This window comes from Rhinoderma darwinii, chromosome 1 (genome assembly GCF_050947455.1).
Source record: "Rhinoderma darwinii isolate aRhiDar2 chromosome 1, aRhiDar2.hap1, whole genome shotgun sequence".
In the NCBI taxonomy this organism is placed as follows: Eukaryota; Metazoa; Chordata; class Amphibia; order Anura; family Rhinodermatidae; genus Rhinoderma; species Rhinoderma darwinii.
Window position 1 is genome coordinate 382,605,863 of NC_134687.1, and position 25,255 is coordinate 382,631,117.

Here is a 25,255-nt window from a genome sequence, read left to right on the forward strand (position 1 = left end):
GAGGTAAGGTCCCGCCCCCTCCACATGCAGGTTTGTTGCTGGATGTATATATGGGTCTCATACTTGTGTGTTGAGGTAAGGTCCTGCCCCCTCCACATGCAGGTTTGTTGCTGGATGTATATATGGGTCTCATACTTGTGTGTTGAGGTAAGGTCCCGCCCCCTCCACATGCAGGTTTGTTGCTGGATGTATATATGTATATGTGTCTCATACTTGTGTGTTAAGGTAAGGCCCTGCCCCCTCCACATGCAGGTTTGTTGCTGGATGTATATATGTAATGTATATGAGGGTCTTATACTTGTGTATTGAGGTAAGGTCCCGCCCCCTCCACATGCAGGTTTGTTGCTGGATGTATATATGGGTCTCATACTTGTGTGTTGAGGTAAGGTCCCGCCCCCTCCACATGCAGGTTTGTTGCTGGATGTATATATGGGTCTCATACTTGTGTGTTGAGGTAAGGTCCTGCCCCCTCCACATGCAGGTTTGTTGCTGGATGTATATATGGGTCTCATACTTGTGTGTTGAGGTAAGGTCCCGCCCCCTCCACATGCAGGTTTGTTGCTGGATGTATATATGGGTCTCATACTTGTGTGTTGAGGTAAGGTCCTGCCCCCTCCACATGCAGGTTTGTTGCTGGATGTATATATGGGTCTCATACTTGTGTGTTGAGGTAAGGTCCCGCCCCCTCCACATGCAGGTTTGTTGCTGGATGGTGCAATCTCATTTCAGCCTTGCATCGCTACAGACCGATCACGCGCCGAAGTCGTGGAAAATCAGCTAATCAGAAGCCCTGCTGCAACGCTTGTCCAACCATCGCTCGGGAGCAAAAGGCACCATGTGAAATTGACCAATGAGAACAGGTCCCTCTGCTTTATATTTACTGAGACCGAAATGCAGAGCAGTGAAGTTTGCACCAGTACCGTACGAGCGCTGCAGAGTCCTGGCACCCCGAAATTCCCTAATCACCAGTCCCACTCCAGACATGGACATCATCACCCAGGTTCTTAATTTTGGTGCTGGACCAGCTAAGCTGCCACCATCTGTAAGTACTGCAGTGATCACGGGGTATGATCCGGATTCATGATTTATTATAATGCAGAAGGATTTATTGTTTACATGTCATTTTATGCGGGTGTGATATAACAAATTTACCAATAGAGGAAAGCTCGGTAACATTTGACGATCTAGAGTGTTCTCTTCTACGTGGAGCATCTCCTGGCACCCTGCAGCTTGCAACTCTATACAGTAGCTTCTATGTTGTGCCCATGGCATCTACTGGGGATGTAAATGCAATCGACACGTAGGAAATGGATTATGGTTTAGTAAACATATTGGATTTATTACAAGGTATTATAATAGGGAAAAGGGACCGATCTGTGTATGATCGATAGCAGGCTGTCTGAATATATGGTGGATCGCATGCTGTAAGAACCTGGTTACTATTTCTCTAGTGCTGCTACACGTGCATGATAATTGGAAATGTACCATGCCACGTCAGAAATATGTTGTTGTATGTTACAGTAAATGGTTAATTCCCAATGAGTACGAGATTCTTGATGATGTGTTTATCTCTCTGCACCGATCGTACCATGGCAGGGAAGATTTAGCGTTCAGATGGTAGTGCAGTAATGGGCCAGGACTACATAGATTATGTTTGATGCATAAGTCATGGAAACGCAAATACTGATAAATGTAAAGATTTTCTGGAATGCTTTTTATAATGTTGGCACCAGGCTAGACAATGGTGACTTGTGTGAGACTGTAAAGGGACATTGCATCAGCTGTCACCCTCTGACCAATCAGAGGAGGAACACAAGTGGGGGCGTGGCTTTCTCCAATATATCTACCCAGTTCACAATGCTTCTGCTCTGTCAGCGTTTATTCCCCAGCTATGCCCATTATTGGCTCAATGTATTTGAGTTCTGCTTTGATAAGTTCACTTCTTGTAAAAACATGTTTTTGTGCCAAGATGGTTCTTGTAAAATATTATGGTATGAAAAGCCGTGCTAATTGATGCTACAGAGATTTATGATCAATCGACAATATACAGGCTATCTTGAGAGTATTTTTTATATATATATATATATATATATATATATATATATATATATATATATTCCTTCACTTTAATCAGATACATTTCGGTAGTTTCCAGTATTTCAGGCCTAGCTTGCTGTACATAGCAGCATTGCATGTTTAGTAACTCATTGTAGATTGCAGAATAAGGACTAATGACTAACATAGCTGGTTAATATCTTTTTAATGAAGGCTATAGATCTATTTATGTATTTTTTATTTTATTTTTCTCCGAACTGCAGGTTTTGCTGGAAGCTCAGAAAGAATTCGTTAACTATAAAGGACTTGGTATAAGTGTTCTTGGTAAGTATACCGATTGTTTAAAGTGATTTTTCTTTTAACATTTTACGGTTAAAGAGGCTCTGTCACCAGATTGTAAGTGCCCTATCTCCTACATCATCTGATCGGCGCTGTAATGTAGATAACAGCAGTGGTTTTTATTTTGAAAAACAGTCAATTTTGAGCAAGTTATAAGCAATTTTAGATTTATGCTAATGAGTCTCTTAATGACCAACTGGGCGTGTTTTTTACTTTTTACCAACTGAGCGTTGTGAAATGTATGACGCTGACCAATCAGTGACCAATCAGCGTCATACACTTCCCTGCATTTATTTTTAGCAGTACTCACAACACTGCGTGATCTTGCGAGATCACGCTGTACTGTCACGTACTCCCACATTAAGTTTACCGAAGTGTCTTGAGAGTGAATAGACATCACCTCCAGCCAGGATGCGATGTCTATTCACACTCCCGACACTTAGGCCTCATGCACACGAACGTAAAAAACGCCTGTAATTACGGGCCCATAGACTTCTATTGGCCACGGATACCTCCCCGTATGCTTACGGGTAGGTGCCCGTGTCGTTGAAAAATATAGAGCATGTCCTATTTCAGGGCGTAATAACGTTACGGGCAGGCCCATAGAAGTCTATGGGGCTCACCTAATTACGGGATCGTTGCTAGGCGGATAGGGGATAGTCACTGTCCAGGGTGCTGAAAGAGTTAAATGATCGGCAGTAACTCTTTCATCATCCGGGACAGTGACTACCCATCACAATATAGATCAACCTGTAAAAAAAAAAGACGTTCATACTTACCCAGAACTCCCTGCTTCTTCTTCCAGTCTGGCCTCCTGGGATGACGCGTCAGTCTATGTGACCGCTGCAGCCCCCAGCTACCTCTGGCAGCTGAGAGCAGGGAGGTTTGACAGCTCCCTGCTCTGTTTGCTTGTTCCGATGCAGCGATGTAAAAAGTTTATTGCATCGGAATAAGGCCCGTTCGTGACCAACGTAGAAACACTATGGGCCGGTCACTAACGGGTTAAAATTGTAATCGCTAGAATCTCTATTTTTTTGGTCACCTCATTTCCCACAAAAAATGAAATAAAAAGTGATCAAACCGTCGCATGTACCCCAAAATGGTATCATTAAAAACTAATCGACGGAACAATAAAAACAGTTATGGCTCTCGGAATTTGGCGACACAAAATAAATTTATTAGGTGTTTACTCGTGAAATATAGAAAAAACTATATATATTTGGTATCGCCATAATCGTATTGAGCCACAGAATAAAGTTAACATGTTGTTTTAATTGCACAGTGACCTCCGTAAAAACTATGCGCAAAAAACAATGGCGGAATCTCTGGTTTTTTTTTTTTCTATTTTCTACCCCACAAATAATTTTTTTTTCCAGTTTCCTAGTACATTATATGGCACAATAAATGGTGCTACGAAAAACTACAACTCGTCCTGCAAAAATAAATCCCTGCTAGGACTATATCGACGGAAAAATAAAAAAGTTATGGCTTTTGGAATGGGGGGGGGGGGGAACGAAAATGAAAATCTGAAAAGGCTGCGGCAGGAAGGGGTTAAGAAACGAATTTGCATAAATCTAAAATTGTTCATAACTTGGTCAAAATTGATACTTTTTCAAAATAAAAACCACTTATCTACATTACAGCGCCAATCAGATTATGTAGGCGCCGCAAAAGTCACAACCCATTCCTCTTTGTTGTGGGTTTTACCACAACAGGATAGCAGTGATTCTGCAGCATAAATGGACATTCTGCGGCTTAAAAAAATTGCACCAAAGGTCAATTTATGAATGGTTTTTCGACAGATTATTTTTTTTGCGGTGTAGATCAGATTTATTCAAATCTCATCCACACTGCTGCTATTGTACTACGCTGCGGATTTCCTTCAATGAAATCAATTTCTGAAAATCCGCAGTGTTTACTCCTAGTGTTCCTACCCTTGCGCAAAATTGTTTTATATAGCTTTAATTGCTGGATTTGTTCTCTAAAAGTTATAGTTTAATGGAATCACTTTATGACTTTTGTGTAAGTGCTCCTACACATGGCAAAGGTTTATGCACATGACCTGTATGGTGGCACATGGATGCCCTGTGGGCCTGTAAGCAAGATGACTTAGGCCCTCTTCACATTGCGATTTGAGCTTCCGTCAGAGGTATAAGTCGGGGTGACTCACGACGCATACCTCAGTCGGAAGACTGCAACGTATCCCACTGTATGGCATGCAGTGGGATACGTCGTCCAGGGGATTTATCCGCTAGTGGTTTGCCTGGGGACTACGGCGCTGTGGAAGCTACTGACGTCACTGTCCATATATGGACAGTGACTTGGTAGTTTCCCCATGGCCAGAGTACTCTGGGCGACATATCTCACTATGCCATATGGCTAATAAAGCCCTGTGGACACGTTTATTGTGTACGGAGGAAGCTTTCCTGATGTACATGATAAGGCCCCATGGGCACGGCCGACCGCGGGCAACCACCTGCATTTGTGGGCTGTGCTCCCATATAAAGTATGGGAGCGCGGTTCGTAAAAAGCAAAAAATAGGACATGTTCTATCTTTTGCGGAGCCTTTCTATGGCACGGACACCTTCCTATGAATATACGGGCAGGTGTCCGTCGGCCATAGGAATGAAATCTACGGTCGTGTGCATGGTGCCTAAACGTGGATTCAAAAACGTGATTTGAACATGGCCTTATCAGCTGTCCTAACCTGTATTTTAGTAAATAATATTTCCCTTGCATTAACAACGCTTAGAACTCTGTATTTCTTTCCCAGTTTAGACAATGATAGGCAAAACACAGAAAATATTAAAAGCAAAAACATAACATGCCCTATGATCTACCGGATCTTAACAGGGATAGGGTTTTCAAATGAACCTGCATCATTTGTATTTTTTTTTCTTCTACAGAAATGAGCCACAGATCATCTGATTTCACAAAGATTTTAAATACTACAGAGATTTTCATGAGAGAATTACTGTAAGTCCTTGTGAATTTTCGCTTTGAAGGTTTTCTGATTAATGTTTAAACAATGTTCAGTATGCAGCCTTTATATACTGTAAATAAGGTAACTTGTTTTATAAAAAAAAAAAAAAAAGTTTGCTGTAACTGTCTTTGATGCCACTTTGCCCACATAATTCTGGATTGTGAGCGAAGTATACCAGCGCAAATAGCAGCAGAAGACTGATTTGATTACCTGTATAGAACATGCGGCTGCCCATTTGGTTCTAGTACTTTTATGTCTCAGAGCTAGTTGTTTGCATGAGCGAAGGGTTATTGTTAGACATGATCCGCTGGGATGATCATGCTGTCCTATCTGAAGGCACTATGTTATACAACCGGTGCTGACAAGAGGGTTACTATGTCTTTAAGTGCAAATATTTTTTTTTTTTTTAAATCCATGCTCCTGCGCTCGCTTTTTAGTTCTAGTGAGTCTTGAGGGTGGTTACCCCCACCGACACACCATGAGTGATTGCTTCCTTGGTATATACACTCCTACCGGAAAATCTGTCAATCTCTGTGGTCGAGGGAATTCCTGAAACGTTTCTACTAATTGTAATACAGCCTATTAATCTTCTCCGTTGCACATCCTCTACCACATTCTGCCTTCACGTAGGACTTTATGATGGGCCTTACAAATCACTTCTTAAATCCCAAATCCTCTCTTAAAGGGGTTATCAGAGATTATGAAAAGTACCTGTATGTATCTGAATGGTCATCAGGGGATACCACGATAGCTCACAAGTAATTATATTTCCAAGCTCTGTACAGTACTGCTGTTTTGATTTTGGCAAGACCTGCTATGGGTGCTATTATCCTGTAAAAGACTACAGATCCCATAATTCCCCTCTCCTACAGACATTGCCTCTCTTCACAGCTGTCCTCCTGCCCCTCTGTTAAAAGGTGGATAGTAGTGCTGTCATTTCTCACTGTCTTCACACAACGCAGATCTGCTGCTGTCCAGCCAGTGAAGTAGGACAGGGCAGGGGCATAGCAGAGAGCAAAGGACATGAGTCATGTGATGTGACATTTCGTTCTTTAAAGAGGGGAGATAATCACATGGTCCGAATACGAAACATCGCACAAGCAGGAGCCTGGTAATGTGACTGCAAGTGAAACTAGCTTACAGAGACCTTTCAGCTACAGACAGTACATTAATTGGTGATAGATCTTCCTGCACGTAAACAATCTGCACATAATTTAAAAAAATTGATAACATTTTAATATATTAATTTAACATATTTATGCATTATTTTTGTTTTGAACAGAAATATTCCAGACAATTATAAAGTGCTTTTCCTTCAAGGAGGTGGAAGTGGACAGTTTAGTGCCATTCCTCTTAATCTAATTGGTTTTAAAGAAGCCAAATGTGCAGACTACATAGTTACTGGTGCCTGGTCAGCAAAAGCTGCTAAGGAAGCGGAGAAATATGGAAAAGTAAACCTTGTCCACCCAAAGCTTGCAAGTTACACAGGTACAACATCAACTCTCAATGATATCCAGCGTTTCAGGTTTTCAGTTAAATTCAAGAGAAAATCCAGTCAAAACTATCTAATGATATGAATCAATACATGTGAAGTTCACATGGATGAAGTCTGTACACAGATCACCGCTGAGTCTTTGACAAGAGCTATATAGATAGCTGAGACTCCTTCGGCATTTCTGACCATTAATGGAAGGCAGTTTGCTCAGAATGTAACAAAATCTGAGCAGTGCCAAAATGCTCTCTATAGAGCTGTGGAAATCTGTGGTGGTACAAGATCTAACTTCACAAATAGTCCTCTTACGTGTATCTATGACCTTTTAAAAACCCTTTTTACGCAACACTAGCGGATCACCCCCCTCCCCGGAAACCACTAATGTTGCGTGTGGCCATTACATAAGTCCTATTCCAATGAATGGACAACCACGTAATATACAATGCATTTGGAATTTCTTCAGACCCATTCCCTTTTTTTTTCATATTTTGTTCTGTTGAGGCCCTGTGCGAAAGGAAAAAAGTTTTTTTTCCCCATCGTTCTGCACTCGATACTCCATAATAAAGTGAAAACAGAATTTTTTTATTTATTTATTTTTTACATTTTACAAATTTATTTAAAAAAACACAAATTTTGCATGGATATTTGTGCTATGACCCTTGAAATTTAGCTCTTGGTCCTCCCATTTCTCTAGACCATCTTTGAAATGTTTCTACACCTTGATTGGAGTCCACCTGTGGTGAATTCATTTGATTGGACATGATTTGGAAAGACACACCCCTGTCTATATAAGGTCTTACAGCTGACAATTCATATCAGAGCAAAAACCAAGCCATATGGAGAAAAGAACTGCATGTAGAGCTCAGAGACAGGATTGTGTGGAGGCACAGAACTGGAGAAGGTTACAAAAAAACTTCTGCTGCACTGAAAGAGCACAGTGGCGTGCATAATTCTTAAATCGAAGAAATTTGGAACAACCAGGACTTTTCTTAGAACTAGCTGACCCACCAAACTAAGTAATCGGGAGAGAAGGGCCTTGGTAAGAGGGGTGACCAATAACTCAATGGTCACTCTGGCTGAGCTCCAAAGATCCTGTGTGCAGAATGGAGAAACCAGAAGGTCCGCCATCACTGCAGGACTCCAACAATCTGGGCTTTATGGCAGAGTGGCCAGAAAGAAGCCTCTCCTTAGGAAAAGGCACATGAAAGCCCATCTGGAGTTGGAAAAAAGCACCTAAAGGACTCTGAATATGAGAAACCAGGTTCTGTGGTCTGATGAAACCAAGATTGAACTCTTTGGCCTCAATGCTAAGTGTCGTGTCTGGCGGAAACCAGGCACTGCTCGTCACCTTCCCAATACCATCCCTACTGTGAAGCATGATGGTCGCAGCATCCTGCTGTGGGGGTGTCTTTCAGTGGCTGGGACTGGGAAGGGGTGAGGGGCAAAATGAATGGAGTACAGAGATATTCTTAATGAAAACCTGACCCAGAGTGCTCTGGACATTAGACTGGGCTGAAGGTTCACCTGGAAGACAATGACCCTAAGGTCACAGCCAAGACAACACTGGAGTGGATTAGGGACAACTCTGAATGTCCTTGAGTGACCCAGACAGAGCCTGACTTTAACCCAATCGAACATCTCCGAAGAGACCTGAAAATGGCTGTCCACCGGCGGTCCCCATCCAACCAGTCAGAGCTTGAGAGGATCTGCAGAGAAGAATGGCAGGAAATCACCTTGTTTGTGACCACATACCCAAGACAACTGGAGGCTGTTATCACTGTCAAATGCTATTCAACTAAGTACTGAGTAAAGGGTCTGAATACTTGCATCGATGCAATATTTGAGTTTTTCCTTTTCAATAAATTAGCGAAAGTTATTAACGTTCTGTGTTCACTTTGTCGTTATGGGATATTGAGTGCAGAATGATAAAGGAAAAACGTTCTTTTTTTTTTCTTCTTTTTTTTAGCACAAGGCTTCAACATAACAAAATGTGAAAAGATTGACCGGATCTGAAGACTTTCTGAATGCATTGTATTTCTTGTCTGAGATTGCCAGAGCGGAAGCTGCTCTTTGTTAGAGGCTCCAGCTAATAAAGGGTCCTGACTGGGGGAACAGTCTCTGTGGCACCAAATGTTTAATGAGGCATACAGGCTGGTGTTTTCTTAAGACAACGCCTTTAAATATTTCTGGGTCATAATTCTTTAACTTGTTAAATACTTTTGGTGACACTTTTTTTTTTAATCCAGAGAGCCCCTTTTTAATAATGCTGGCTTATTAGGAGATAAGAATTAATATTTGTTTCCATTTTCAGAAATACCAGATGAACACACCTGGAATCTTAACCCAGAAGCTTCCTATGTTTACTACTGTGCCAATGAAACCGTACATGGCGTGGAGTTCCAGGATATTCCTGATGTGAAGGGAGCAGTACTAGTTTGCGATATGTCTTCAAACTTCATGTCCAGACCAATTGATATTTCTAAGGTATATATCCCTTTTGGTTCCATATAATGTTGAAGCATCACTATGCAAATGTAGCGTAATGTAGACGTGTATTGACTTACCTGGTGCTTTAATTCACGGGTAGCCACTCTGTTCTGGGCCGCCGTCTAGTCATGTGATCTGTACTCTGACAACCCAAATCCTGCAGCATCTACTATAGAAACTGGAGGACAGTCTCTCAATGCGAATCTGACACTTACATTAAAGCGGATCTGTCACGATCTCATCTCTAATCTAATAGGCGCTAATAATGCTAGTCAAAATTGTCCCAAAACGTTTTTATTAAAGTTCTGAGCTTTTTTTCTAAATATGCAAATGAGCCTATACTTAACAAATGAGCATCCACAGCAGCGATTCTCCTGAGGTGGAGCTACCGCACAGCCTCCGACGCTGTCCTATCCGCATGAAGCTACTTCACACATTGTGAGAGACTGAGGCTGAAGGGAAGGGGGATCACTTCAAATTTCCATGTCTTGGGCTGTGGACCACCTAGGTACACTGTACTTATCAGCATCATAGCGCCTATTTATTAATTCCCTCCTAATTAATATAACTAGTGACAGATCCTCTTTAATGCTCTCATAGATTTGCATTGAGGGCCTGGCTTCCGGTCCCTTAAGCGGAGGCTTTAGGATACAGAATGACTATCGCATGACCCCAGATTTTCCGTCTGGATTAGCGGGTGTATGAGATTTAAAAAAATCTCATCCACGTGCTGCTGAACATTTTCCACAGGGAAATCCGAGCATGCTGTGGATTTTCAAATATGCATCATGCTCATTCGATTCTGAATGTTCACTGCGGATTTAATCTTTTTGTAGAAGGGGTAATATCCATAACAAATCCACTACGTGTCTGGGTACCCTAAGGGTAAGTTCACACGGGTTGAATTTTCTGCAGAATCCAACCCAGATTCTGAGTGAATTCTGACTGCAGTCCGCACCATATCATGTTTGATTTGGTGGCGTTTTTTGGCCAGATTTGCCACTGCGGGCAACAGGATGAGTAAAAAAAAACCTGTACTCTTATCCCCTGGCGTTCCCGTCGACTCTTCCATTGGCTGATATTTGATTCCTCCTGGAATGTCATTTCGCCCCATGTGGTACTCCAGCTGTGACATGGGACAAAATGTCATCCCAAGAGGTTGGCTTCACAGGGAAGCACTGCAACGGGAGAAGAGTATGAGGTTTTTTTCTTTTGTTTTTTTTTTAATTTTTCACTTTCCCATCGACTTCTATGGACCAAACCTGCAAGAGATGTGTAACCATGCTGCAGATTTAAAATTCTGCTCCACGGATGAATTTCTTCTCTGAAATTGTCTGTAGCTTGTGAGGGTGAGATTTAGCAAAATCTCATGCACTGTGCTGCCACAGTCATATGCTGCAGAATTTCCACCCGCAAATCCAGATGGAAAATCCGCGGTAATTCCTCTACGTTTGAACATGACTGTAATCTTACATTAGTGGGCAGTGAATAAATAAAATGGGCCCTAGTTGGTTCTGGTTTATCAAATATTCTGCTGGTCATAGAAAAATATTTACAAGAGAGCCCAAAATAATATGCTAATACAAAATACGGTACAATCAATTATTTTTTTCTATCTAAACAGAGGAGTCCTCTTGGTTCTTCCTGCTTAGCTTTTGGTTCTTGTCTTTTGTGAGCAAAATTATTTGTTGGAGTATTAGTTACTAACTTTGCAGCGTTATTCTAAACACAGTGGGGCAGATTTACTACTGTCTGAGTCTAGGCTGTGTGGAAAATGCTCCAAATCTTGGCGTGAATTGATGTTTGCACTTCCCTAGACACCTTTTAAGTATCTCAAAGGGGATTGGCTTAGATGCAACAAAAAATACGAAGGCCAAATTAAAGGTGGTGTAAGGAAGAGAAAAGTGTCTGAAGATATTACTCGTCCCGACTTCGGCCGTGTAAACGAGCCCTGATCATCGAGGCAGCTCAGTGATCGGCGCTTGTTTGTGCTATGAACACTCGTTTGGTCAGTGTAAAAGGGCCTTAACACCTCTTGCAAGATGTGGGAATTTTTTTTTTTTTTTAGACCAGGCAGTCGCAAAAAAACGCTACAAAAGTACAAGTTTATGCTCTTTTAACCATTAGACTTCATTAGTAACTGTGGGCCCAAGTTCTTCATTATATTAGGCTTTATTCACCATTCCGTTCTGCCAGGTTTCCATTGTTCTCTTACAGCCAGAAATGTAAAGCATGCAGCGTTATTCTATAAAGTACAAAAAATTCTTGAGGGACCCATTGTAACTCAATCTGATTTATGTCAATGACTTATTGCTTCAGTTTTTCCAGGAGCCATGAAAGATAACACCAGTGTGATCAGAACCTTATTGCTTCCAGTTTTCTGTAAATAAAGCTTAATCACAGGGGATTGCTTAGACTGGATACTATGAACCTCATTTAGCAAAACTACAGTGACATTAGGCTTGTTGCCCATTGCAACCATTCAGTGCAACTTTAATTTTTCCAGACCAATAGCGCAGATTTGGATTATAGAATAATTACTTTTTTTTTTCTTCAATATTAAAGGGGTTTTCCCACAAACACATGTATCCCCTATCCACAGCAATACATTCTCTCCTAATACATGTGTGGTCGCTGGGGTCCAACTACTTGGACCCCTAGCGATGAGAAGAATGGGGGACCGACAGTGCTCCATGAGAACGAAGCGCTGGTTAGCATCCTCGGCCAGCTCTCCATTCATTTCTATTGAGCTGCAGGAGACAGCGGTAACATAGAAATGAATGGAGTACTGGTCGAGCATGCACTTAATTCTCATGGAGCACTTTGGGGTACTTTTGGTCCCCTGTTCACATCGCTCGGGGTCCCAGCGGTCGGACCCCCAGCGATGACACATCTTGCCTATCCTGTGGATAAGGGGATACATGTGCTTTGTGGAAAAACCCCTCTAAAGCCATCCCTATAGTGAAAAATAATAAACTTTGTAACATACTTGCATTTGAAATTCTGTGCTGGTCCCTGCCACTGGTTTACAGACTGAAGGAAAAAAAAAATATATTTATTTGAATCTCTACTTTTTGCTTTTTAGTTTGGACTTATTTTTGCTGGAGCTCAAAAGAATGTTGGCTGTGCCGGAGTTACAGTAGTAATAGTGAGGGAAGATTTATTGGGTTTTGCATTAAAAGAATGCCCTACTATCCTAGACTACAAAACCCAGGTGGGAAATGGCTCTCTATATAACACTCCTCCGTGTTTCAGGTATGTACATTTTAAGGAACTTTTATTACCTGTTGAACCAGGGCATGAGCTTCATGGTAACAGGGTTTGCATAATATCTTATAGCTGGGAGCTATGCCACTATTTTCACAGAATCCCACATCCCTTTAACTAACAATTTTTTTTCTTTTACCTTTACTGGGGTACGTTCACTATGCCATGCTCCAGGCAATAAAAACCTCACAAAACATAGCACTTTTTTATTTATTTTTAATTTTATTTTTACTTTTTTTGTATTCCACACTGCAACCCATTAATATCTGCCAGTTTACAGCAGGACACCGATATCTAATCGCTGTACTAAATAGAAAAGTATAACAGATCGGCCGAGCACCTTGTTGATGGTTTTCGGGTAGCAACGGAGCGTGTCTTGTCTACACTGCCGTCAGTAGAACAGTTAGGGTATGTTCACACGGCCTATTTTTAAAAAAGGTCCGAAGAATTGGAACGCCTCCAAACATCTGCCCATTGATTGCAATGGAAAAACGCCGTTCTGTTTTTTTTTTCTATAGTCCATGAAAAACTGCTCCAAAAACGGCTCGAAGTGGCATGCACTTCTTCTTTTTCGCGGGCGTTTTTTTTTTTGCACGGCCGTTTTTCAAAACGGCTGCGTAAAAAAACGCCCCGTTGGAACAGAACACCGTTTTTACCATTTGAAATCACTGGGCAAATGTTTGGAGGCGTTCTGCTTCCGAGTTTATGGCCGAAAATAAGCCGTGTGAGCATGCCCTTAAAGAAAACTGCAAACAGGAGAAATAAATTATGTTTTCTCTATTTGGCCAAGGTTCAGCAAAGGTGTAGCTTAGATTTTTAAAGTAAATTTAATGAGGGGCAAGAAAATAAGGTTTTAACTTCTACTAAATGTACCCTAGTCTTGTTGGCTATTACAATTAAGCCTTAGCAGACTTTCGTCAATTTTTTTTTTTTTTTCTTTATTTTGTTTATCTGCAGCATAGGGAATGTTCATAGGTATAACCAGGGGTAGACACCGTATTCTCTGTGCCCACGGGCCTCAAAGGTTATGATCACCTTACCACTGTGTAGCTGTGATTTAAAATTGGTTTGGCTTTAAAAAAAAAATGCAATTTTAACCCCTTCCCGCAATTTGATGGACAGTTACGTGATGGGAGATGGCCTTTTCCCGCATCTCCACGTAACTACGTGAAACAGATGGAGCTGAGCAAGAGACATCACCACCGGTTGACAGCTGTATGTTACAGCTGGCACCCTGAGGTATCGGCCAGGACCGGAGCTAGCCTCCGATCCGACCGATTAACCCCTCACATGCTGTGTTCAATAGAGATCGCAGCATGTGAGTAGTTTATAGCCACCGGCGCCCCAGCAACGTGATCGCTGGGTTGCCGGTGGCTGAAAAGGCGATCGGAGGGCTAATACTTACCTCCCGGTCCGCCAGTAACGGAATCCTCCTATGCCCCGTCGGCGGCGGGGCCCAGGAGGCTTCCGGTACCATCGGCAAGATGGTGCCGGCTCAGCTTCCGGCTCAGAAGCTGAGCCGACGTCATCAGCAGTTGGTGTCCGCTGTATGTTACAGCGGACACCCCGATCTATCGGCAGGAACCGGAGCTAGCTCCGATTCCTGCCATTAACCCCTTGAATGCAGCGTTTTCAATGCAATTGCTGCATCAAAGTGGTTTGTATGAAATCGGCAGCCCTGCCATACGATGGCAAGGCTGGCGACTATTACTATGGCAACAGGATGCCTAACAATGGCTTCCTATCTGCCATTACGTTAGCCGATTAGGCCCCGCCCGGAGGCGGAGCCTGATCGGCTTGCTGTCAGTGAACAACTGACAGTTCTAATACATTGCACTACATAGGTAGTGCAATGTATTCGAACATCAAACAAACAGTTGGACCTTCAAGTCCCCTAGTGGGACTAAAGAAAAGTGTAAAAAAAGTAAAAATAAAAGTTGTAAAAAATACAATAAAAGTTTCAAATAACACAAAACACAATCGCCCTTTTTCCCTTATCAAGTCATTTATTATTGAAAAAAATAATAAAGCCATACATATTTGGTATCGCTGCGACCGTAACGACCTTAACTATAAAAAACGCAGTAAAAAAAATAACTAAAAAATACTGACATAATTGCTATTTTTTGGTCACTTTGTCTTCCAAAAATTGAAATAAAGTGATCAAAGTCGCATGTACCTAAAAATGGTACCTATAAAAACTATAACTCGTCTCGCTAAAAACCAGCCCTCATACAGCTCCGTCGACGAAAAATGTAAAACCGTTATGGTTCTCACAACTTGGCGAAAGAAAAAATCCATTCTCTTTACATAAGTTATTTTATTGTGCAAAAAGTTGTAAAACATAAAAAGTGCTTTAAATTGGGTATCACCGGAATCGGACTGACCCGCGGAATAAAGCTAACATGTAATTTATAATGCGTGGTGAACGCTGTATAAAAAGAACTAAAAAAATATGCCAGAATTGCTGTGTTTTGGTCACCTTGCCTCCCCAAAAAAAAGGATAAGTGATCAAAAATTCGCAGGTACCCCAAAATGGTACCAATAAAAACTACAGCTCGTCACACAAAAAAAACAGCCCTCATACCACTACGTCTATGAAAAAATAAAATTAGTCAAGGCACCAATAAGCCAGGAAATAAAAATATGCAGTTGTGCCGGCCCGAGGGGAACGTTTCTTCTGTTTCAAGTGGCGAATTATCAAGGCCCCTAAAATTAGGGAACCAGGAAGGGGAGGGCCCAAACATATCTGCTGGAAGCGAAGGTGCCCATATTATACCAGGACAACACGTCCCATCAAAATTCCCCGAACTTCAAAGGTGCGGACCAAAAGGGGAATAAGTAAAGACCATTTATTAGTGCGACACCGACCTGTGCAGAAAGGATTGTGTCACAGCATAACACACATCTATGGATTATTTTATTGTTTATTTTTTTTACCCCACTATACCACCTGACTATGCCCCTTATATACTCTGCCCGGCTTGCATGTACCCCCACATTATAAACGGAAACACCAGTAAGACACAAAACTACTACAAGCAAAATCCACGCTCCAAGCCAAATGGCGCTACCTCCCTTCTGAACCCTACAGTGTGCCCAAACAGCAGTTTCCTTCCACATATATGACATCGCCATACCCGGGAGAACCCTTTTAACAATTTTCGGGGTGTGTCTCCAGTGGCACAAGCTGGGCGCCACATATTGGCATATCTATTGAAAAACCATTTTCACTCTGCAACATCGAGTGCACACCAATTTCTGCCATTCACCTGTGGGGTTAATATGCTCACTACACCCCTAGGTGAATACCTTGAGGGGTGTAGTTTCCAAAATGGGGTCACTTCTGGGGGGTTTCCACTGTTTTGGTCCCACAGGGACTTTGCAAATGCGACATCAAGCAAAACCAATCAAGCAAAATCTGTACTCCAAAAGCCAAATGGCGCTCCTTCCCTTCTGAGCCCTACTCTGTGACCAAACAGCAGTTTATGACCACATATTTGGTACTGCCGTACACAGGAGAAGTTGCTTTACAAGTGTTGGGGTGCTTTTTTTTTCATTTATTTGTTGAGAATATGAAACATTTTCAGCTAAAACTACGTCTTATTGAAGAAAGGATTTTTTTATTTTCACTGCCCAATTCTAATAAAATCTATGAAACACCTGTGGGGTCAAAATGCTCACTACACCCCTAGATAAATTCCTCAAGGGGTGTAGTTTCGTGAATCTAGTCCCTTTTGGGTAGTTTAGACTGTACTGGTACCTTAGGAGCTTTGCAAAAGTGACATGGTGTCCAGAAACCAATCCAGCAAAATCTGTGCTCCAAAAGCCAAATGGCACTCCTTCTCTTCTGATCCCTGCCGTATGCCCAAACAGCAGTTTATGACCACAAATGGGGTATTGCCGTACTCCAGAGAAGTTGCTTTACAAATGTTGGGTTTCTTTTATTCCTTTATTTGTTGAGAAAATGAGAAATTTTGAGCTAAAGCTATGTCTTATTGGAAAAAAGATTTTTTTTTTTTTTTATCTTCACTGCCCAATTCTAATAAAATCTATGAAACCCCTGTGAGTTCAAAATGCTCACTACACCCCTAGATGGATTCTTCAAGGGGTGTAGTTTCCTAAATGGAGTCACTTTTTTGGTGTTTTCACTGTTTTGGTCCCTTAGGGGCTTTGCAAATGCGACATGGTCTCCGCAAACCATTCCTGCTAAATTTGAGCTCCAAAAGCCAAATGGCGCTCTTTCCCTTCTAAGCTCTGCCGTGTGTCCAAACAGCCATTTATGACCACGTGTGGGGTATTGTCTTACTCGGGAGAAATTGCTTTACAAAAGTAGTGGTGCATTTTCTCCTTTTAGTCCTTGTGGAAATTTGCTAAACCTACGTTTTCTTTGAAAGAATATAGATTTTCATTTTCATGGCCTACTTACAATAATTTCTGCAAATAACCTGCAGGGTCAAAATGCTCACTATACCCCTAGATAATTTGCTCAAGGGGTATAGTTTCCAAAATAGGGTCACTTTTGGGGGGTTTCCACTGTTTTGGTGCCGCAAGAGCCTTTCAGACCCGACATGGTGCCTAAAATATTTTCTAATAAAAAGGAGGCCCCAAAATCCTCTAGGTGCTCCTTTGCTTCTGAGGCCTGTGCTTCAGTCAATAAGTGCACTAGGGCCACATGTGGGGTATTTCTAAAAACTTCAGAATCTGGGCAATAGATATTGAGTTGCGTTTCTCTGGTAAAACTTTCTGTGTTACAAAAAAATAGATGAAAAATGAATTTCTGCAACAAAAAAAGAAATTTGAACATTTCACATCTACTTTGCCTTAATTCCTGTGAAACATCTAAAGGGTTAATAAACTTTCTAAATGCTGTTTTGAATACTTTGAGGGGTGAAGTTTTTAAAATGGGGTGACTTATCGAGGGTTTCTAATATGTAAGGCCCTAAAATCCACTTCACAACTGAACTGGCCCCTGTAAAAATAGCCTTTTGAAATTTTCTTGAATGTGAGAAATTGCTGCTAAAGTTTTAATCCTTGTGATGTCATAGAAAAATAAAAGGATGTTCTAAAAACAATGCCAATCTAAAGTAGACATATGGGGGATGTTAATTAGCAACAATTTTGTGTGATATTACTATCTGTCTTACAAGCAGATACATATAAATTTAGAAAAATGCTAATTTTTGCAATTTTTCGCTACATTTTGGTGTTTTTCACAATTAAATACTTTGTTACTGGCAAAATTTGCTCGATTTAAGTCCAATGTGTCACGAGAAAATCTTCACAGAATCGCTTGGATAGGTAAAAGCATTCCGAAGTTATTACCACATAAAGGGAAACATGTCAGATTTGAAAAAATTGGCTGTGTCCTGAAGGCCAAAACAGGCTGTGTCTTGAAGGGGTTAAAGTGCTTAGAGGCCCTGTTCTTCAACGTTGAGCCCGGATGGCCAGTCTACTCTTGGTTTTAGAATATAGCAAGCAGGCTAGAAAGTTTTTCTCTTAGAAAAGAAATGTATTTAGACTATTTTCACTGTCTTTGTCATTTTTCTACTGGTCTCTGTTCCTTTTTTATTTTAGTTTTTTCTTGGCTATGTATCAGTTTTTAGCATTTGGTAGTCTTGCCCAATAAAACAAGCCGATTTTGGGAATGTTCGACTAACATACTGTTTGTCATTGTGTTTTAGCATCTATATAATGGAATTGGTGTTAGAATGGATTAAGAATAATGGAGGTGCAGCATGTATGGAGAAACTGAGCATCATCAAATCAGAAATGATTTACAATATTATAGATGAATCCAATGGATTGTTCGTGTAAGTTGTCAAATGTAACTTATTTGCATTCATTGCTGAAGGGGGTTTAGTAGCACACACGGTGCTGAAATGTTAATTTTAATCCGTGTGTTTGGTGCAACTTTTGTAATTACTTTTTATTAAAATGTATTTTTTACTTTTTCAGATACAGCTGCTTTGTATCCTGTATACAGAGTGTCTGTCTGTATCTAGTTCTAAGACCTGAATCTGTCAGGTCAGTGGGACTGACGGGTTCAGTGTCCTGCGTGTTTCTGACACGCAGGATCGAGCTGTTATTGATCACATCTAAGGTTATGACTTAGGGTATGTGCACACACACTAATTACGTCCGTAATTGACGGACGTATTTCGGCCGCAAGTACCGGACCGAACACAGTGCAGGGAGCGGGGCTCCTAGCATCATAGTTATGTACGATGCTAGGAGTCCCTGCCTCGCTGCAGGACAACTGTCCCGTACTGTAATCATGTTTTTAGTACGGGACAGTTGTCCTGCAGCGAGGCAGGGACTCCTAGCATCGTACATAAGTATGACGCTAGGAGCCCGGCTCCCTGCACTGTGTTCGGTCCGGTACTTGCGGCCGAAATACGTCCGTCAATTACGGACGTAATTAATGTGTGTGCACATACCCTTAGATGTGATTGATAACCGGTGGACACACAGGACCCGCTGTCACTGAATCTGTCAGTCCCACTGACCTGGCTGATTCAGGTCTCCGCAAGATACAGGTGCTGTGTATCCAGGATACACAGCAGTCGTATCTGAAAAAGTAAATTATATATTTTTTTATTATTAAACAGCATTTCAAAGGTGTACATAGCCTTTTTAAGGGGGCATTAAACCTAAAATCTCTAAATTTACTGTGCAGTTAAACATGGTCTTGTTCCAAATAAGAAGACTTTAGGCTAGCTAGAAGCTGACTAATGTTCTTCCGTGGGGTTACTGATGGAAGTCCAGAAAAAATATCTGCCTCCATGATCGCTATTATTTTATTCATAGTCAGCACTTGTATGTGAAGTGAAATCTTAAGATTTAGGGCCGGATTCACAAAAGCCGGAAATGCTGCTGATTTTCCGTTCGGAGAATCTGCAGCATATTACAGCCCCAGCCATGTGTATGAGATTTGAACAAATCTCACCCACATGATGCTGAATGTTTTCCGGACTAATATTACAGCAGGCTGCGTTTTCACGACTAAACCGCAGCATACTTATTCTGTTAGTTTTGGCCCTTGAGGACAGTGGTTTTTTCTTTTTTTTTTTTTGTTTACACCTTCATCACTGCGTTCCAAGGGTCATATCGTTGTAATTTTATAGTCGACCCAACCCTATGAGGGATTGTATTTTGCGGGACAAGTTCTATTTTTTTTTTTTTTTTTTAGTGGCACTACTGTGTGATTCATATGTGTTCTAAAAATTTAAGGGGGGGATGGGAAAAACTGATATTTAGGCTGGATTCACACGAGCGTGTGCGTTTTGCATGCGCAAAAAACGCGGCGTTTTGTGCACGCAAAAGGCTCTTGACGGCTCCGTGTCAGCCTCGTATGATGCACGGCTGCGTTGCTTTTTGCGCAGCCGCCATTATTATGACACTCCGTTAGGATGTTTGTAAACCGAAAAGCACGTGGTGCTTTTCTGTTTTCATTCATCCTTTTCACAGCTGTTGCGCGAATCACGCTTGTCCCACGGAAGTGCTTCTGTGTGCTGTGTGTGATTTGCTACAGTTGTAAAATAAATGAGAACTTAAAAGCACCTCCTGCTTTTATGTTTGTAAACATAAAAACAGTGTCATAACTATGCGATATGTGCGAAAATCACTCGAGCACGCACCAAATACTGCTACACTTGCAAAACGCACACGCTCGTGTGAATAAGTCCTTACTGTGCCTTGTTTTTGCGGCGTTCCGTGTGTTAAAAATTACAAATTAATTTTGTAATTGCTGTAATCAAAATAACCCGCAGACTAAAGTTAAAGTGTGTGTGTGTGTGTGTGTGTGTAATCCCGCCAGGGGACTTCAAAATGTCATCTTCTGGTCGCTTCTATAATGCTTTGTTATACTGGGGCAATAATGCTTTGTTATAATCAGTGTAAATCTGGCCATCTATTAGACCGTGCCTTCAGCAAGGCCTAATGGCCATAAAGCCTGGCAGGCTAGGGGGGGGGGTCTTTGTTAGGACCACCTGATCGTGTTGCAGAGCACTGATGGGGATGACCAATAGAGCCACCTCCCTCGGTTGCCATTGACCATGGCAACGAAGGGGTTAAACGGCCAGAATCAAAGGCATCTCTGATCCCAGCCATTGCGGGTTGTATATTACAGCCAACATTCCACTGCGGATGGCGCGAGCAAATCTCCTGTGTTCGGTTAATAGACTGCAATTAGGACTTAATGGTACGCCCATTCGTGTAAACGGGTTAAACTGCTATTTTATGGGAAGCAATGTGGAGCTTACATTAACAATTCTGTGCTTTGCTAAATACGCTGAGGTTGATTTACAAACCATAAGTGTCTTCTGAACAAGTTAACTTGTAACGTTAAAAATGTAAGAAATGGTGAAAAACGTATTTGCGATGGAAAAAGGTCTCCTGCCCAAACTATGTTCCTTAATAGCTGGAAAAATCTTAGATTTCTCCCGGATTTTATCTAGTGATTTATCTAACAAGGACCGCGTTTTCTTACAGGTGTCCTGTAGAGAAAAAAAGCAGGAGCAGAATGAATATTCCTTTCCGTATCGGAAGTATCAAGGGTGACAGTGCCTTAGAGAGAGAATTTCTTGACAAAGCTGCAGCACTTGGCATGATGTCTCTGAAAGGTCACAGGTAAAAATTACTTCTCAGGATGATTTTAGGTAACTTGCGTATGTCTTTTAGAAGTTGTAACATCTGCTGAAATATCTTTAGTGAGAAGATGGGATTCCAGGGCCACATCAAAATAACAGAATTGCCTCTCCTTTCATTATTTACATTTTTCCAAAATATTATAATTTGTTGCGCCTTTGGCTGACTGGAGGTGTATGCATAAGATCAAGATTAAGTGCTTTAACCACTTCCCAGCCATATAATTTAACGTGCTAATAGTGCTGTCTCTGTGCCATTAGCCTCTGTGCACCGTGCGATCAGGTGGACCGGGCTCACACACTGTAACACTGTACTGTGATCAGGAACCTGAATAATCACTGACCTCACGGATTTTTTGGTGGCTGGAGGGCATTCAGACAAGACCCAACCCTCTTCATTTCTGTATACAGATAACTGCTAATGGGCTGCAATCAGTGATCTATATATGGGGACAGCTGGGAACACGCAGATCGTTTGCTTCTGCTAACCTGAGCTACAATGGTGTAAAATAAGTTTTTGTCTATTCTATGCCAGGGCAAAGGAAGAAATGGTGCTTTGCAAAATTGTTATTTTTTGCATTACAACCTTGAGTTAAAATAGATTTTTTTTTTTTTTTTGGGGTGTTTCTAACATTCTATTTACACAACATGCCTACTACATTGAAGGTGCAAAAAAATGTTTTACTGTGACACAAACCATAATTAAGACTACTTTACTTTAAAAAAGACCTTTCATGTTAAAAATGCAGTCCAATCTACATGTAGCATGTTAGAGTAGGAGGAGCTGAACAGATTGATATGTCATTTTGTAGTAAAAGATTCCGTAAAACTTGTAATTTATTGATCTAAATCCCTGCTCTTTCTATGCTTAGGATTCCAGTAGGTTGTCCTAGTCAGTGATTGACCACTTTCTCTGCATGTACACTCAGAGGGATGGCTGTTAATCATGGAGTAAGACCGCCCACTGGACTCTTAAGCTCAGAATGTGTAAAGGTTTAGATCAGGGGTGGTGAACTTTTTTTTTTTCTGCCAAGGGCCATTTGGATGTTTATAAAATCATTTGCGGGTCATACAGAATTATTAACTTGAAAATTACCCTGCTATATTTGGTCAAACCTTTATCTCACTCACCCCTAATGTGATGGCTGGAACTGCTTCACTTTGAAGCGTGTGATGTTAGCCGGTATTCATGATGTTGGTCTGAATGGAGCGCAATCGACTCTTTGCAATGGTAAGTTTTGAAAAACTGCTCGCAGCAGTAGGTTTTTCTGACTAACTTAAAGAGGTTTTCCCATAAGGGACATTTTTGACAGCCACAGGGTATGTCATAAATGTCAGATGCGGGTCCCAGTTTTATCTCTAGAACGGGGCCCCTAAACCCCGTTTTACCTCTGTGTTCCGGCTGATTTCCAACCATGAAGAAGAAAACTGCGTAGCTCGCTGAGCTACGCAGTTACCGTAACTCCCATAGTAGTGAATGGCAGTTACGGAAGCATCGCAGCATGCAAGTTATGCGGTTTTCGTAACTACTATTCAGTTCTATGGGACTTATGGAAACCGCGTAGCTCAGCGGGCTACGCGGTTTTCTTCATGGTTGGAAATCAAACGAGTCTGACCTCATACAAAGAGGTAGAACAGGGTTTAGGGGGCCCCGTTCCAGAGATAGATGTGGGACCCGCATCTAGAGCAGGAGAAGGGCAGCTGGAGCCAAGTACTGTCATTCACGGCGGTCTGAGTGAGGATGTCAGTGTGTGCCAGCTCCAAGTGGTCCAGTCACCTGACCTCACGTCATGTGTCTCCCGTCAGGTGACTGGACTGGTCCACTCCCGGGACGGCATGCACTGGACTCGCTCAGACCGCCGCCCTCCTCCTGCTCCTAAATGGGAGTAGGGCTGACTAAGCCAAGGAGGGAATAACAGAGCGGCAGCGGTGGTCAGTGACGTCGGGTGTGCTGTGATGGGAGTGGACCAGTCTGGTGACTCGACTGGTCCACTCTTGGCCCGGCATGCACTGACCTCACTCAGGCCGCCGCAATAATGGACGGAGCCAAGTAGCGAATGACTCAGCGGCGGTCTGAGTGAGGCTGGGCCATACCAAATGATCTCGCGGGCCGGACGTTCCTCACCCCTGGTTTGGATCAATAAGTCACAAGTTAGATTAAATATTTTACTACAAAACTATATATTAACCCTTTCCTGACGCAGCTATTTTTCGGGTTTTCACTTTAGTTTTTTCCTCCACACCTTCCAAAAGCCATAACTTTTTTTTTCCATCACTATTGCTGTGTGACAGCTTGTGTTTTTTGTGGATGAGGTGTAGATTTTCACGGCACTGTTTATTGTACTATATAATGTAGTGGGAAACTGGGGAAAAAATATTTGTTCGGTGGAATAGGAAAAAAACAGCGATCCTCGATCTTTTGGGGGTTTTGTTTTTATGGTGTTCACTATATTCTGCGGGTCAATATGATTACGGGGGTACCTAATAAATAAATAAATGTAATTAAATTAATAAAAAAAATATATATATATATTTTCGTTTTACAAGGGAAAAACGAATTTGTTAAAGAACATTTGGTTTTGTTGCCATATTCTGAGGGCATATATATAGATTTTTTTTTTTTTCCTAAAGTAAAAAGGCCTATTGGGTTTGCAAAAAAAGAAATACATAATTGCCTGTCCATGTAATACATAGCCTGCGTGAGCCTGCCAGAGTGAGAACCACTGTTTGTTTGGGGTTCTTTTCTCTGGCTCATATAGGGGGTCCCAAGTGGAGGACACCCATCTATCCTAATGCCCTAATACAGGAGGTTGCCTTTGTGAGAACCCCTTTACTAGTAATTCACAATGCATGTATAACCAGGCTGAATGTGAAATGTCTAGTTGGGACTTCCATATTGTAAGTTTTTGTGTCTGTCTTTAGATCTGTAGGAGGAATCAGAGCTTCTCTCTACAATGCTGTCACTGTGGATGAAGTTGAAAAACTAGCAGATTTCATGAGACATTTCAAGGAGACTCGCCAGTGATGAACAGACGGCAAAGCATCTTGTTCTGCTTTTTATTTTCCTATCACTACTGTATAAAATATGGTACTTACCAAATATGCTATTTTCATAGTGTATAGATGAATGTTTGTAAACTAGTCACTTTATTTTATACTAAGAGAACAAACCAATAGTATTTGCCTTCTCTTTGTTGTCATGAGTGGTGTTTGCAATAACCTCTTCAATAAGATTATGTTGTAGTAGAACTACCCAACACTGGCTTCTTGTATATAGCTCAAGATATGTGCCAACTGTTGAAGACTTTTTCAGCCAGTGTTGAGGTTTCTAATTGTACACGTTCCTGTGGCTATTTGTTTGGTGACAATAATTCCATATCTTTGGTCAGACTGCTCATATTTTTTTTTTTATGTGTTGTCTGTAAATAGAGGTCAAATGTATTGTCCATTAATGTACCTGCGCATTTTTATGCACTGAAAATAAAATGTGTATTGTAGTATATATTGAGTATTCTGCTTTAATTTTTGGGTTACGTTGCACGCAGAAAGGTCTTTAAATAAGAGACTGGCTGCAAAAATGCATAGCTAATAAAAAACACAGCAGATCATACAGTTCGACACTATTGAGTACATAAGTGGGTGAAATGCATGAATTCATATCTATTATGCTTTGTCCTACTTTCCTTTCTTTCTGGACCAGGTCATGCCATTGTGTTCTACCAACTCCAATGTCGTTAAGATAACTCTCAGCTTAGCCTGGTCTTTAAAGGGTTAAGAGTTTGGCTATTTTTCATGTTTTTGTTATTCCCTCCTAAGTCATAACTTTGTTTTTTCTGTCGCTTATAGTGAGTTGTGTGTTTTTTTTGTTTTTTTTTTGTTACCATATCCCTGGGAAAAAAAAATAGAATGCACAAAACTGCAAATACAAGACTTCTATAAGTAGCTGTGTTCTCAGTGGTGTCATGTTTGGTAATAAACAAGTGG

At 41.4% G+C, this 25,255-nt stretch overlaps 1 protein-coding gene across 1 annotated transcript; it reads left to right on the forward strand.

Moving 5' to 3' along the window:
• Window positions 1-852: 852 nt before the first annotated feature.
• PSAT1 (phosphoserine aminotransferase 1) lies at window positions 853-24,773 on the forward strand. The gene is made up of 9 exons (XM_075852253.1): window positions 853-1,042; window positions 2,319-2,379; window positions 5,301-5,370; window positions 6,660-6,865; window positions 9,181-9,353; window positions 12,442-12,611; window positions 18,308-18,436; window positions 21,117-21,254; window positions 24,194-24,773. The coding sequence occupies exons 1-9, from the start codon at window positions 983-985 to the stop codon at window positions 24,294-24,296; spliced, it is 1,110 nt and encodes a 369-aa protein (XP_075708368.1). The 5' UTR covers window positions 853-982; the 3' UTR covers window positions 24,297-24,773.
• The last annotated feature ends 482 nt before the right edge of the window (window positions 24,774-25,255 follow it).

What these genes read in the sequence shown, in the direction of transcription:
- PSAT1 (XM_075852253.1), top strand. Translation starts at nt 983, where the DNA reads ATGGACATCATCACCCAGGTTCTTAATTTTGGTGCTGGACCAGCTAAG. An exon ending in CAGCTAAGCTGCCACCATCT is followed by an intron (nt 1,043 to 2,318) that starts GTAAGTACTGCA and finishes TCCGAACTGCAG; the next exon opens with GTTTTGCTGGAAGCTCAGAA. An exon ending in ATGTCTCTGAAAGGTCACAG is followed by an intron (nt 21,255 to 24,193) that starts GTAAAAATTACT and finishes GTCTGTCTTTAG; the next exon opens with ATCTGTAGGAGGAATCAGAG.